General features: G+C 41.5%; 1 protein-coding gene across 1 annotated transcript in view; it reads left to right on the forward strand.

The window, feature by feature from the left end:
• MYO1B (myosin IB) overlaps positions 1 to 16,331 on the forward strand; it is a 159,286-nt gene that overhangs the window by 16,211 nt on the left and 126,744 nt on the right. The window contains exon 2 of the mRNA XM_052659196.1: positions 2,081 to 2,196. Within this exon, the coding sequence (XP_052515156.1) occupies positions 2,081 to 2,196 (116 nt within the window). The remainder of the gene's footprint in view (positions 1 to 2,080; positions 2,197 to 16,331) is intronic.

A 16,331-nucleotide genomic window follows, 5' to 3' on the forward strand; every position in this document is an offset into this window, starting at 1 on the left:
CTCTGGATTCCAGTAGGTGTTGATCTGTGAGCCCTTTTGGGACAGAGGGACCAGGTGGAGTGTGAATGCAGCACGGAAGAAGTCTTGGTAGGAATGAGCACATGTATGGATGTGAGAGTTGGACTGTAAAGAAATCTGAGCGCTGAAGAATTGATGCTTTTGAACTGTGGTGTTGGAGAAGACTCTTGAGAGTCCCTTGGACTGCAAGGAGATCCAACCAGTCCATCCTAAAGCAGATTAGTCCTGAATATTCATTGGAAGAGATCTCTATTCTTTCCCATTCTATTGGGAAATAGACACCCTACACCCTAATTGCATGGGAGCTGAGGGTCTTTCTTTACAGCAGCAGTCTTGTCTGCTCTTGCTTAGATTGTGTTCTTATAGGATGCTGCTGCTACTGCTGCTAAGTCGCTTCAGTGGTGTCCGACTCTGTGCGACCCCATAGACGGCAGCCCATCAGGCTCCCCCGTCTCTGGGATTCTCCAGGCAAGAACACTGGAGTGGGTTGCCATTTCCTTCTCCAATGCATGAAAGTGAAAAGTGAAAGTGAAGTTGCTCAGTTGTGTCCAACTCTTAGCGACCCCATGGACTGCAGCCTACTAGACTCCTCCATCCATGGGATTTTCCAGACAAGAGTACTGGAGTGGGGTGCCATTGCCTTCTCTGACCTTATAGGATGAAAATAGATATAAAAGTGACCTGTTCCATTTTCCAGGTTGGGGGAAAAGGCTTTTATAATTAAAATAATTGTGACCCACGTTTTGAAAAAAAGATCAGAACATTTTTACTGTTCTGTTTTCTATTCTGTTTAATTTTCTAGAAAGATCTAACAGTTTCCTTGAATCCAGTGGTGATAGTACTGGAAAAACTTGCTTAAAAATGTCACCTTTTGCTGCTTGACCCTAGAAAGGTGGGGAAGTTGGAAGTGAGCTTTTTCTTCTTTCCTTTCTTTTTTTACCTTTTTCTTAAAAAGCCTTTTCATAACTGACATCTTTTTGTTAGCATCTTCCTTCCTGCCATCTTTATAATGTTGAAACTGAAAGGAAAAATGAAACTGCTAAGATGAGTTACAGTTAAGTAACTTTTGCTTGCAGCATTGTGCTAGTCTCTGTATAAAGTGACCTAACCCAACACTGTTTTTGCTGCTGAGAATTTAAGATAGAAATGGAAAAAAACATAAATAATGTTATGGTTTGCAGTGTGAGAGGGTTACTGTCTGCTAAGATAACAGCATGGATCCTTCTGAAAGTACATTTAAATTCTACATTAAATTTAAATTCAACATGAAATGTACTCTTTCAGCAAGTACTTTTCAATTCTGGTATTGAAGCCCATTAGATGTAATATGAAATTATTTTGTTTGAGTGGTGGTGGTTTAGTCACTAAGTTGTATCAGACTCGTGTGACCCCATGGACTGTAGCCCGCCAGGCTCCTCTGTCAATGGGATTCTCCAAGCAAGATGCCCAAGGGAAAGCTGTAACTCTGATATTGAGTTATATGTGGTCTAAGCCCAGTGTAGAGATGGACAGACTATGTAAGGGCAGTGCCAAAGTCAAGGTCCCATTGGATAGGTATGGATGTGGGCAGGGAGGAGGGGAAGCCTGGGTCACTATAGACTGAAATTGGAGAATAAAGATGAGAGAAGGAAGCACCAGTTGTAGCTGGAATCCGGGAAAGCATAGTCTTGTTGACAATTAGCTGTTGGTTGGTGATGAAATTTTTGGCAAGTATGACAGGGTTGTGGAGGACTCTTATCCAGGATCATGAGTTAATCTAGAGATTTATTTTGAAAGCTTTTTTCAATGTATAAATCTGTGCTTTCCATGTATCAGCAAAAGAAACATTATCGGCCATCTATCTTCCGAGATGTAAAGTGTTCTTGAAAAGTACAAAATGATCGGGCAGTAGAACTAGTGTTTTTATTTTTAAAATTTTGAAATTATTTTTAGGATGTACCACTGTTAAAATTTTTTATATTATACTGGAGTATAGTAGAACCAGTGTTTTTAAAAGGATAAAGCCATGCGACCCTAAGACGTAAGATGGTAAAATGGTTGTATTTTATTCTTTCTTTTGCAGACATACATTGGAAGTGTGGTTATATCCGTTAACCCATACCGGTCATTGCCCATTTATTCACCAGAGAAAGTGGAAGATTACAGGAACAGAAATTTCTATGAACTGAGCCCTCATATGTAAGTATGGTATTAAAGTATCAAGTTTCTCTTTCACTCCAGAGATGTTGGGTTGACAGATGTGTCCAGCTGTTTCCTTTGAGTCTCAGGAAAATGTTATTAGTCATTTTTAAAAACCAGATGAAGGAACATAGAAGCTAATTGTTACAGCTTATTTTAAATTTAAAAAAAAAAGAAGACTTCATTTGTCCTCAGGCTCTGTAAGTCCTGAAGTATTTGGTTTCAGTATGTAAAGTATTTTCTGTTAAAAATTCTGTGTAAGTAGCAGCTGCTGCTAATTATTTTTGCAAATAAAACAGGAATGTGCATTGTTTGTTATTATAAAGAGCCCAAGCAGTGTTTCCATGCCTTTGTTGGGTCAAGAAAGATTCCAAGTGTTGGATTGTGTAATGGGTTTTGAGAAAAAGAAATAAATAATACCTTCAGTTTATAATCTTCATGGACATTGTTCACCAGATGTGTGTATTAGGCCTATGATTTCACCTTCCTTGAAGTTAGTCACTTGTTTGATTTTTCTGAGAAGGTCGCTTGTCATTGTAAATATTTCCCGTAAGTAATAATCTATAATTGGAGAAGGAAATGGCAACCCACTCCAGTATTCTTGCCTGGGAAATCCCACGGAGAGGGGAACCTGGTAGGCTGCAGCCCATGGGTTCGTAAGAGTTGGACATGACCTAGCGACTGAAACCAATCACCAGAGTTGGACATGACTTAGTGACTAAAACCAACCAACCAGTAATCTATACTAGTTACCTAGTGAGAAACCCTGAGCTGAAGTCAGAGAATCTGCAGAGTTTTAGTTGTGTCCTAGCAGAAAAGAATTTTCTGTGTATGATTGAAGATGGGCTCTATTATTTTTACTAGAAAATAAATCTGATAATTAAAGAAAATGCACACCACTGTCCAGATACTTATTTTAGGTTTTTTTTTTGATAGTGGAACGTACAGTAATGTTTTTGAACTATTTGAAACTAAAGATTTAAATAATTTGTGGGAGTGGTTATTAAAACTAAACACTGTATTTTACCAATCGAGTAGATTCTGATTATTCAGTTTTCTCCTAGGAGTATATTTTGTAAGTGAATTTGTTTGATTTTGCCTTAGCAAAAATAAAATCTGAAATTTGTTTAATAAAGTTTTCTTTATAAGTCCCTAGAATGAAATGTCTTATTTGATGCCTTAAGATTTAAGTTCTCAGCCTTCAAGTCATGCCTTTTAAGTGCTTAGATCAGCTGTATCAATATTGTGCCAGGAGCTTAGGAGAAATTTAGTTTTCTAAGCCTTACCTCTGGTAGGCCAGGAATCTACATTTTACACAAGCTTTCCAGGTGATTCAGAGGTATTTGCAAGTTTGAGGACCTGTTGTGTCTTGTGTGTATGTGTGTGTGTGCACGCCCACGTGTCCAGTCACTCAGTTGTGCCTGACTCTTTATAACCCTATGGACTGTAACCCACCAGGCTCCTCTGTGCATGGGATTCTCCAGGTAATAGTGGAGTGGGTTGGCATTTCCTCCTCCAGGGGATGTTCCCAACATCTCCTTCATTGGCAGGTGGAGTCTTTTACCATTGAGCCACCTAGGAAGCCATTGTCTTATATATTTGCAGATGTTTTCGTTTCCTTAACTGCTTACTGCCTTTTACAGTAATAGCATTAATAATAATAGTAGCAGTAATAGCTTGTATTTATTGAATACTTACTGTGTGCAAGTACTTCTGTAAATACTTGACGTGTATTGTAACTCATGCCATTCTCAAAATAATTCTGTGAGGTAGGTACTATTGTGTGTGCATATGGTGTGCATATGTGTGTGCCAAATTGCTTCAGTCGTGTCCAACTCTTTGTGACCCTATGGGCCGTAGCTCACCAGGCTTCTCTCTTCATGGGATTTTCCAGGCAAGAACACTGGAGTGGGTTTCCATTTCCTTCGCCAGGGGATCTTCCTAATTCAAGGATTGAACCTGTGTATCTTACATCTCCCGCATTGGCAGATGGGTTCTTTACCTCTGGTGCCATCTGAGAGGGGAAATTGTCTCAGAATAATCACCCATTTACAAAGCCACCCAGCTCTGGGTTGAGGAGCAGGGATGTGAGAATAGTTACCTGCCGTGCCTCTCAGCTGGAAATACATTCTGTCATTTTCACATTAGGCTTGTCACTGTGCAGTTTTATTCTGCTATCCTTGGGCTTATTTTCTGTATTCTGAGCTCTCCAGAATAACTTCGCTGTGCCTCGGTTTGCCTCCAGAGACTGCATGCCATTCTTCCATTTGCAGCTGAAATCTCCACTTTGGGGTTGTTTAGTTGTATGCTAGATGTATACTCTAGAACACAGAAATTCATGCTCTGGAATATCCATTTTTATCCCTGCTCCTAAAGATTCTTATACGAGCACTGCTTACCTGAATTCACCTTTTATCCCCAAGGGGAAAATACCACACCAGCAATAAATTCCTAGAGTGCCTATGATAAAGACAAGATATTTTTGCCATGCTCTGTAAAATAGTGGCTCAGTGGTAAAGAATCCGCCTGCAGTGCCGGAGATGCAGGTTTGATCCTTGGGTCGAGAAAATCCCTTGGGGAAGGAAATGGCAATCCGCTGTAGTATCCTTGCCTGGGAAATTCCATGGACAGAGGAGCCTAGCGGGCTGCAGTCCATGGGGTCACAAAAGAGCTGGAGGCAGCTTAACAACTAAACAGGAACATAAAACATTGTATGTGGGGTGAAAGATACAATCTCACCTATTAAATCTGAAATCGCTAGGTTCATATCACAGCTCCCTCCCCACCTCACTTTTCATTCCTCAGTACATTCCTTCCCACCATCAGGTCATCTTTGCACATTCTGTGCCTTCTTCAGGGGAATGCTTTTCCCCTCCCTTTCCCCCAAGGCAACTCTTGTTCTTTAGATCTTAGATTGCATTAGACCCTTTCCTTGCCAAAGTCAGATCTATTGCTCTTGTCACAATTACAGTTAAACATTTCTTTCGGACATTATTTGATTCCTGTCAGCTTTACCTGCCTTGCCAGCTTTTGCTCACCATAATTTTCTTAGCACCTGAAAATAAGTGTTCAAAATACATTGATCAAGACTTGGTTTGAGTCCCAGTTTTCCCATTATAAACTCTGTAACCTTTAGCAAATTACTTGAAAAAAAAACTTCAACTCAGAAATTAAGTAATTTGCTGTGTACAATGGGAAAATAACTCATAGGATTTTTGTGAGGGATAACTATCTAGAAGATACTTAGAAAATACAATTATCTGATATAAATACAGTGCTTAGCAGGGAATCCATTGTTATGGACAGCTGCTGCTATTAACAGTGATAAGGATAATAATTATTATAAGTGGGACACATTTCCAACATTTTGACAAGCTCTTCCTTACCATTTTCTCCTCCATGGTGGGACATTTTCACTTACTTTAATGCATTTTCCTTCATTATTGTTTGCGAATGTCCATCTTTGACAGCATTTGAAACAGGTTTCTAGTTTTTCCCTACTAAAACCCAACCTGACCTTTTCAGAGATAGGCTCCACAAAGAGAGGATCTGTGTGGTATAAGAAGATAAGATGACTTTAAGCTTTTGATGCATTCTAGTCATAACTACTTCAGAAATTTGGTTCCAGTTTGAATAAAAAATAACTTAAGCAGCTGCTCAAACCATGTCCCTTGAAAATTGCTGATTAATTTGCCTCATATTTTATGTGAAGTTTCTCTTGATCTGTTGTTCACTGTTAGTCTGCAAATCTGTCCAGATATTTCCCTCATAACTCAATGTGTTTTTGAAGATGTCCAGAAATGGTCTTTCTTAAGTGTCAGACAACTGAAAAATATTTACATTCTACATAAGTATGTGACTTTCAGAGAGCGGAAATGTATAAAGGAATAAAATGAAGATAAACAGTGGCTTCTTATCTATATGCCTTTAAAAAAATGTTTTCTTAACTCATGAATGAGGGGTTAAATGGAGTGAATTAATTGTTAGTTATAAGTGACCATCAATCACTTGTATAAATTATAGTTAGCTACAGACAAATCATTGGAAAAGACCTTGATGCTGGGAAAGATTGAGGGCAGGAGGAGAAAGGGGTGACAGAGGATGAGATGGTTGGATGACATCACTGACTCAATGGACGTGAGTTTGAGCAAACTCTGGGAGAGAGTGAAGGACAGGGAAGCCTGGTGTGCTGCAGTCCACGGAGTTGTAAAGAGTCGGACACGACTTAGTGACTGAACAACAACACAGACAAATTACAAGCAGTGTTACCTAATTTATGGAATCATATGTACATATATAGCACTTTCCTGGTGGTTCACACAGTGAAGAATCTGCCTGAAATGCGGGTGACCCAGATTTGATCCCTGGATCGGAAAGTCTCCTGGAGAAGGAAATGGCAACCCATTCCATTATTCTTGCCTGGAAATTCCCATGGACAGAGGAGCCTTGGAGGTCTGTAGTCCATGGGATTGCAAAGTCAAACACAACTGGACGACAAGACTAACACACCACATGTACCTATATACAATAAATATACATAAGACAGGATTTTGAAGAATTTGTATGAAGAGGCTAATTGTTGTCTCTATTGAGTGGTATTATGGACATTTTTTAATGTTGTTTGTCTCGTTTGGTATTCTTTTATGTAAGAGCCATGCATTGCTTTTCTAATAAGAAAAATAAATAATACAAGTAATTGGGCGGGAAAAAAAGCGAAAAATGGTTTTCTAGTGTCATAATCTCTTCTTTCCCCTCCTTTGAATTCCTGTCCCCTATATGTTTGGAGCTACACCTCAAGCCTGATAACATTGGGTGGCTGGCTCTGCATAGATGATACTGTTTACCTTTCTAATTGTGTAAGCCGTGTCTTTCCAGTGTGGTTTTTACAGTTTTTGCATATAAGGCATTTTTCTTAAATATCCTAGGGAGGACTTACTACATTTCAGACCACTTAGTAACTGTTCATGGAGAACTGCCTCAAAGGCCAAACCTCAGAGATGGGGAAGAATGATAGGGGAGAGATAAGGGGGATGACTGAACTGGTCACTGTCCCTCCACTCAGACTATACCGTGGTGACATACCCTTTCTGATACGTTAGTTAACTAAATCAACTGGCCTGTTCTTGGGTTATTGCTTTTTTTTTTTTTAATACTTTGCAGCACTAGGTAGAGTTTATCACCCTCAGATGGATCTTCGTAAAATCAGAAAACTCCCTGGGCTCCCTGTTACTATCTGTGTGAACTCCAGGTTCCTTGACTTACTGTTCAGGCTCCTGCCAGTCCAGCCTCAGTCCTCCTCTCCAGCCTAACCACCGCTACATGCCTTCTGGAGTCACAGGTTTCCATGTCTTCTCCTTTCTACCTCTCCCACCTCATACCCCAACTCTACTGTTAACATCCTGCCTGTCTCCTAGGTTCTGTCTTAAAGGCTTGATCAGCCCTAGACTGATCCACTGGTGACTTTTCCTGCCTCTGAATTCTTGGAACCATTCATGTGATCTTACACACCACCTTTCTTACTGTGGCTAATTGTGTTTCAGCATCATCCTCCTTAATGAGACAGAGGCTTCTATAGATCAGGAACTTTATTCTGTCCATCTCTATGGCTTTCTCAGTGCTTTTCTCTTAAGAGCTCCATAACTTGAGTACAAAAGAGGTTTTAAATAATGTTTCATTACATTTTGCTTGTATTATCTCTGACAATTCAAGGAAATCAAACTATTCTTGGAAGGCTATTTGCAGAGTTTATTCAAAACTTCATGTGGTATAATGAGAATTTTTTTCATTTTTATAAAAAAGTAGACTAAAGTATTTTTATAGTGCCATTCAACGCTGTGTTCAGATTCAATTTATTCCTGATGTAGAGCACTTACCATCTAATTATATGCAATGTCTAGGGAAGGGAACATGCCTCTAGAAGGAAAAGTACCCCACCACCTACCCCTCTCAGTGGTTGCAACCCAGGAGCAAGCTGAAATGTGTCCTTCTCAGACTGAGGTATAATATGGTGGTCGTATTACATAGGCATTACAAGCACTATTTGAAGGAAGCAGTCTTTACATTCTGGTAAATGGAAAAGCTTTCAATGCATTTTAAAAACTGAGAAAAATATCTTAAGGCCTTGAAAAATTTCTGGCTACTCTCACTTAAAAAGGGACAAGTGATCAATGGGAGGATGTAGACCGTGTTCCTGTCAGTTTTCTGTCAGTTTTCTCTAGGGAACCTCTGTTGCCTAATTTTATGGTGACTGAATTTGTAGGGCCAGATATTAGTGCCTGGAGAATGGTGTTGCTAGAAAGATGCTGTTGTGGATTTTGAGTCCTTGTTGATCCTGTCATTGTACTCCTTTCAGGGTGAACCAGGTTCATATTAGAAAGAACATTTCTGACCATATCTCACAATGTGCTGGTGCAGTGGTTGCATGTCCAGGACTTAGGATAGGGTGTAGGGCAGAAGCCCCAGGCATTGTCCCTGTTCTGTTACCAGTATTTTCCTTAGCAGAGTTAAAATATTGTGAGTAAAAAATTTATTTGTTTGGAGAAGTCTTATGGTAACTAGAGTCTGCATTCTCATAGAGGTTGCTTTTACAACTGGGTTTAAGGTACTTTCTCAAGGAGAGAGATGGAGAGAAGGAGAAGGAAACGAGAGGAAGAGGGAGAAAGATAGAGAACAAGAGAAAACGCTGATGTGATGTCCTGTCACTGAGGCTTTTGTATTATTTCCCTAATTTTCCTTTTGAAATAGGTGAGCCTCTCATTGATTCAGTCCCTTCCGGAAAACCACTTTCAGAAAAGGGTTTTGTGCTTTCCCATCTAGCATTCTTTCTGGTTATTGCTTTAGGAAAGTTACTCATTTACTGAGCAGATGTTTATCGAGAGCTTACCATATACCAGGCTGTCTTTTTAGGCACTGGGATATAGCTGTGAACAAAGCTGATAAAATTTCTGTCATCATGAAGGAGACAATCCTCAAACTTAAGTGTACAGGAACCGATGTTGTTCAAACCATCCGTTCAAGGGGAAAAGGGAAGAGGAAGGGAAGAGAAACTCTTATGAAAAACAAAATGAATTTATTTATTTATTTATTTATTTTTTAAAATTTTAAAATCTTTAATTCTTACATGTGTTCCCAAACATGAACCCCCCTCCCACCTCCCTCCCCATAACATCTCTGTGGGTCATCCCCATGCACCAGCCCCAAGCATGCTGTATCCTGCGTCAGACATAGACTAGTGATTCAATTCTTACATGATAGTATACATGATAGAATGCCGTTCTCCCAAATCATCCCACCCTCTCCTTCTCCCTCTGAGTCCAAAAGTCCGTTATACACAGCTGTGTCTGTTTTCCTGTCTTGCATACAGGGTCGTCATTGCCATCTTTCTAAATTCCATATATATGTGTTAGTATACTGTATTGGTGTTTTTCTTTCTGGCTTACTTCACTCTGTATAATCGGCTCCAGTTTCATCCATCTCATCAGAACTGATTCAAATGAATTCTTTTTAATGGCTGAGTAATACTCCATTGTGTATATGTACCACAGCTTTCTTATCCATTCATCTGCTGATGGACATCTAGGTTGTTTCCGTGTCCTGGCTATTATAAACAGTGCTGCGATGAACATTGGGGTACATGTGTCTCTTTCAATTCTGGTTTCCTCAGTGTGTATGCCCAGCAGTGGGATTGCTGGGTCATAAGGTAGTTCTATTTGCAATTTTTTAGGGAATCTCCACACTGTTCTCCATAGTGGCTGTACTAGTTTGCATTCCCACCAACAGTGTAGGAGGGTTCCCTTTTCTCCACACCCTCTCCAGCATTTATTGCTTGCAGATTTTTGGATCGCAGCCATTCTGACTGGTGTGAAGTGGTACCTCATTGTGGTTTTGATTTGCATTTCTCTGATAATGAGTGATGTTGAGCATCTTTTCATGTGTTTGTTGTTAGCCATCCGTATGTCTTCTTTGGAGAAATGTCTATTTAGTTCTTTGGCCCATTTTTTGATTGGGTCGTTTATTTTTCTGGAATTGAGCTGCATAAGTTGCTTGTATATTTTTGAGATTAGTTGTTTGTCAGTTGCTTCATTTGCTATTATTTTCTCCCATTCAGAAGGCTGTCTTTTCACCTTGCTTATATTTTCCTTTGTTGTGCAGAAGCTTTTAATTTTAATTAGATCCTATTTGTTTATTTTTGCTTTTATTTCCAGAATTCTGGGAGGTGGATCATAGAGGATCCTGCTGTGATTTATGTCAGAGAGTGTTTTGCCTATGTTCTCCTCTAGGAGTTTTATAGTTTCTGGTCTTACATTTAGATCTTTAATCCATTTTGAGTTTATTTTTGTGTGCGGTGTTAGAAAGTGATCTAGTTTCATTCTTTTACAAGTGGTTGACCAGTTTTCCCAGCACCACTTGTTAAAGAGATTGTCTTTACTCCATTGTATATTCTTGCCTCCTTTGTCAAAGATAAGGTGTACCCAAGGAAACTAAAGACCTATATATAGAAAACTATAAAACACTGATGAAAGAAATCAAAGAGGACACTAATAGATGGAGAAATATACCATGTTCATGGATCGGAAGAATCAGTATAGTGAAAATGAGTATACTACCCAAAGCAATTTACAAATTCAATGCAATCCCTATCAAGCTACCAGCCATATTTTTCACAGAACTAGAACAAATAATTTCAAGATTTGTATGGAAATACAAAAAACCTCGAATTGCCAAAGCAATCTTGAGAAAGAAGAATGGAACTGGAGGAATCAACTTGCCTGACTTCAGGCTCTACTACAAAGCCACAGTCATCAAAACAGTATGGTACTGGCACAAAGACAGACATATAGATCAATGGAACAAAATAGAAAGCCCAGAGATAAATCCACACACCTATGCACACCTTATCTTTGACAAAATGAATTTAAATAGTATTCTTGTAAAGCACCTCTAAGCCATGTTCTCTCAGGTAGTTTAAGTCAGTAGGCCATTGGTTGTGATCTGGTAGGGTTTATATCTGCTTAGGTCTCTAATCCACGTGAGTAACTTGTGCTCAGGAGCACCTGAGCTCCATCTTACTCTTTAGTTTGAATACCTTAACAACTCATATGGAATGCCGTATCTTAAGAATCATTAAAATTGCCCTTTTTCCCTTGCTGTATGACTGTCTTGGGTCAAAATAAGCAGATGGCAGTCACCATGTTTGTCTTGGCATATACTTGTTGGATTTTGGACAACAGTGGATGAAAAAATTTCTTGATGTAGAAAGACTGGTTTATATAAGCAATGTGATGCCCTGTGGTGGTGAAGGACAGATGTTAAATGGAAGCTTCCTGGGCCTCTCACTGAATCAGCTTTTACGAATCTCTGTGATCTGAACTTCTTGCCTTTAACTCAAACTTTTATTCTCTGTCTATAGCTTTATGGGAGTTATTTTCAAAACAGTGTTTTAGAACATGTATTATTAGCAGAAATTGACCTCAGCTAATTTCTCTTATAGTTTATGAACCTTTTAAAATTAAAGTCAGAAGGCTTAGGTTCTATACAACTGTGATGTTTTTACCATGAGAATTGTGATAGAAGGATACGTTTATTAACGGAAAATGTTTTTGTATGTTTGCGAAGTCTCTGAATTCTAATTTCTAGATCCCTAATTAAAATTTTTATCACTCCTTAGAAAATGCATATCTCAGACCTGAAAGACAGTTTATTTTGAAAAGGTGATTCTTTGAGCTAGCTAAGCACATATTCATACCAGCAAACATGATTATTTCAATGGTATATAATATTAAAGGGAAAAATTTGATTCTTAGCAAAATAGGCTGCTTCCCGCCAGAATGTTACAGGAATTTGACAGGCCCTGAGAAATCCTACAACATTCTGGAAGAGATCCATTTCACCTTAGGCCTCAGCCCTGAAAGGAGTTAATGTAACACTTCATCTACTGTTAGAACCCATGCGAGGAGTGCTGTCTAGAGAACTTGTGTTCAGAAGGTGGGGAAGGGTGCCCTCTTTGTTGTTGAAAAAATACTCACTGCTGTGGCCTGTTGTTGGGACTTGTGTGACCATTGGACCGGATGGGTGGGGCAAAGGGAACTGTATGGGAGTTTGTCTAAACAGGGCCCAGCAAATACTGGTCCGTTCTGGGGGAGATCAACAAAATCAAGGGTAATAGTAACAGAGTTCAGTAAGGCACTTAGGAGAACCACTCTTAGGAGACAGGGCCCCAGGTCTGTCATGGGACAGAAATACTTGCAAGGGGGGTGGGTCCTGGAGGACCATCCCCTACCCCACCCCAGGGTGGGGCGGTGCTTGCTGCTGTGCCCACTGTCTAGGTGTGCTGTGCTCCAGCCTGTCTCAGGGTTCCAAATCCCCAAGCAGAAGCAATGGTTCATTCATTCACTCAGCATTATTAAGCATCCACAGTATGTGTGAGGTGTTGGGGATACAGAGATGATTTGTCCCTGAAGAATTTATAGCCCAGTGGGGGAAACATACCAGGAAGTAAATGAATACGCAAGAGATAGAATCGCCATGAAAAAGGTGGGAGATAGAGTGACCTTGTGTTCTGGCCTGCCCTCGACAGCCTGTCATTCCAGCATAATTATCAGTAGTGCCCCCTGTCTGCAGGTGTCCTGAGTGTGGTCCCCCATGGATAAAGTGCTGTGGGCATGCCAGGGAGAAGGTGTTAGGCCCTGCCTGAGGGCAGGGGGATGGGACAGTAGGATTTTTGAAGAATGGGTTAGCTGCATAGATAAGAAATAGGATTTAGGGCCAGGATATAATTTTCCCAGCAGAGGGAACAGTGTTGATCCAGTGATTCAGCAGATGTTATCTGAGTGTCTGTCATGTGCCAGGCATGAGTGCAGGTACCAGGCAAAAATCTCAGCCTTTTTGAGCCTACATCCTAGCAGGGGGAGAGACAATAAACCAGAGAAGGAAATAAATGGTGTTGGAGATGGTGACAAGAACACAGGAGGCCTGTCTGGGGGTGGGAGTACCATGGTGTACCATTTTAAACAGGGTAGCCAGGGATGCCTTACTTCCTGAGATTGTGATACTCCATTGGGTCCTGGAGATAAGGGGATGAGCTATTTGGAGGGAAGAGTGTTCTGGCAGAGGGAACAGCAGGTGCCAAGCACTGAAGGAGAGAGACAAAGGTACAAAGACATGGCACGTCCTTGATCTCAATTCCTGTGGTCTGCAGAGGCTGGAATGTAGGATGCATGCTATGAAGGGGGATATATGTGGAAGAGGAAGAGCTGATCTGGGTCACAAAGGGCTTGTGTGCTAAGGATTTGCACTTTTAAGCAGGCAGGAGAGATAAGGGCAGCCTTGAGATTTGAAACTCCAATACTTTGGCCATCTGATGTGAAGAGCTGACTCATTTGAAAAGACCATGATGCTGGGAAAGATTGAGGGCAGGAGAAGGGGACGACAGAGGATGAGATGGCTGGATGGCATCACTGACTTGATGGACGTGAGTCTGAGTGAACTCTGGGAGTTGGTGATGGACAGGGAGGCCTGGCATGCTACAATTCCTGGGGTCACAAAGAGTTGGACACAACTGAATGACTGAACTGAACTGAGATTTGAACTGTCCTGGTACCCCAGGGGAAGGGAACTCAAGGACAGTGAAGTTTAGGGATCTGATCGGCTTTGGCAATAATCCAGGCTGGAAGGGATGAGGGCAGAGTCTCATCTGGAAATGGAACATTTCAGAGGCAAACCCATAGAATCCAGTGGGAGTGACTTGGAGGGGTGGGAGGAAGCTCAGTGGCCAGTCTTGACTCCTGGCTGAGCTGGGCATGTGGATGCCAAGCAGTCCCCCCAAAGCTAAGCTAGTCTGGAGACAGCCTTGTAAAGCACTTGTGGGCACTGGGAGTTGGCTTGGACATGAAATGGGGCACTTCTTCCCTGGCATCTTCATATTCCCTAATCCAAGCATGTGGACAGAGCGGATCCAAGCATGTGGACTTAGTCCATGGGGTCTGAACTTCTGGAAGAGAATATGTGTGTAGACCTGCATTTCCAATATTGAATCCTTGCCACTCATGCTAAATCACAGAGCCTTACTTGTTTATAAATGTGCTTCTGAAAGGTTTTATGTAAAATTTGAATCCCTCATTAGTGTATGAAATTACCACGTAGCTGTTTTATTTTTAAGGTAATTATTTGTTCCGAGTCCAGTTGTTTATCTTTCTTAAGTGCTTGACTCTGCGGTGCTTTGGTCTGACCTTTCTCCTCGGGTGATTAAGGTTTGGAAAGCAAATAGACCAGCCTTTGCTGTGTGTGAACTCGCCACCCTCATGTTTTCTACATTTAAGATCCAGAGTTACCTGTGTATATTTTTAAGAGAGTGCGTCTCTGTAGTCTTCTTTTCTTATTCCTTAAACCTGGTAGCTTTGAAATTTCAGCATGGAGACATTCACTGCTGTCATCAATTCTCATGGTCCCTTATCACTTGTTTGTTTTATTCCCTCATGGCCTAAGAGCAGATGTTGTGTGTTTTCTGATACCAAAGGTATGGTTATTTCCACCACCAACCAGTTCTCTGACACCAGCTGGCAATTCAATTCTGGCACTAACTACCAGAGTTATTGCATATTCCGCAGGTCAGAGGCTCTGCCCCACAAGTCGGCCCCTGCTTCTGATGCCAGCAGAAAATGAAGTGCCCAGGCCCCCCAACACTTCTAGAGCTGACTGCAAATTTGGGGGGCTTCTGCATCCCCCTTCAAGTTCAATACTTTGCTAGAATGACTCATAGAACTCAGGAAAACACTTACATTTATTGATTTATTATAAAGGATGGGCTTCCCAGGTGGTGGTAGTGATAAAGAACCCACCTGCCAATGTGGGAGACCTAAGAGACATAGGTTCGATCCCTGGGTTGGGAAGATCTCCTGGAGAAGGACATGGCAACCCACTCCAGTATTCTTGCCTGGAGAATCCTACAGACAGAGGACCCTACAGTCCATGGGATCTCATAGTGTTAGTCGCTTAGTCATATCCAACTCTTTGTAACCCCATGGACTGTAGCCCACCATGGGGGTTTATTGGGTTTCTACGAGTTGGACATGACTGAAGTGACTCAGCATTATAAAGGATTCAACTCAGAAACAACCAAATGGAAGAAATGCACAGCACAAATATAGGGGACAAGAAGTGCAGAGTTTCCATGCTCTCTCTGGGTGGATCAGCTCCCCAGCACATTAGTGCCTTCAACCCAGAAGTTCTGAATCTCCTTGTTGAAGAGTTTTATAACCTAATCTGCAGCCACCCCCACCTGATTCCTGGAAGTGGGGAGTGGGGGCTGAGAGACCCCCTCCCCTCTAATCACACATTTGGTCTTTCTGGTGACCAGTCCCCAAGCTGAAGCTACTTGGGGATCCCGCTGTGAGTCACCTCATTAGTGTAAACTCAGGTGTGGCCAAAAGGGGCTTGTTATGAATAACAGAAGACTTTCCTGTTACTCAGGAAACTCCAAGGGCTTTAGGAGCTCTGTGCCAGGAACCCGAGTCAAAGACCAAATATATCTCTTTCTATCCTAGAGATGGGCTTCCCAGGTGGCACTAGTGGCAAAGAACCTGCCTGTCAATGCAGGAGACGTAAGAGATGCAGATTCAATCCCTGGGTCAGGAAGATCCCCGGGAGGAGGGCACAGCAATCCACTCCAGTCTTCTTGCCTGGAGAATCGGACAGAGGAGCCTGGTGGGCTAGAGTCCATAGGGTCGCACAGAGTCGGACATGACTGGAAGCGACTTAGCATGCACGTGCCACAGGTTGGTATGTGTGGATACGCCCTTCTTGAGAAGCATAGGAAGCTTGCCCTGAAATACTCCAGTGTTAGCTTCCTGAAGCCAGGTAATGCAGCAGTTTCTGAAAAGTGTTCTAGAAAGCTGAATTAGTGGGACTCCTTTTTATAAGAAATATCTTAAGTAAGGGGAGTTCAGGTCCGTAAACACTTGAGAATTATAGAGACTGGGCTATCCAGTCCACTGTCAGGTCTGGAGGAGATGGGCATGCAGCCCCTCTCATGCCCTCAGGACTTCGCTCTGTGAGTAATCAGCCTTTTCTTCTCCGCCCATTCCCGCAAACAAACATGCTGTAATGTTTCTCTTGAATCCGTGTCTCCGAGCTATCAC

This window comes from Budorcas taxicolor, chromosome 2 (assembly GCF_023091745.1).
Source record: "Budorcas taxicolor isolate Tak-1 chromosome 2, Takin1.1, whole genome shotgun sequence".
Lineage (NCBI taxonomy): Eukaryota > Metazoa > Chordata > Mammalia > Artiodactyla > Bovidae > Budorcas > Budorcas taxicolor.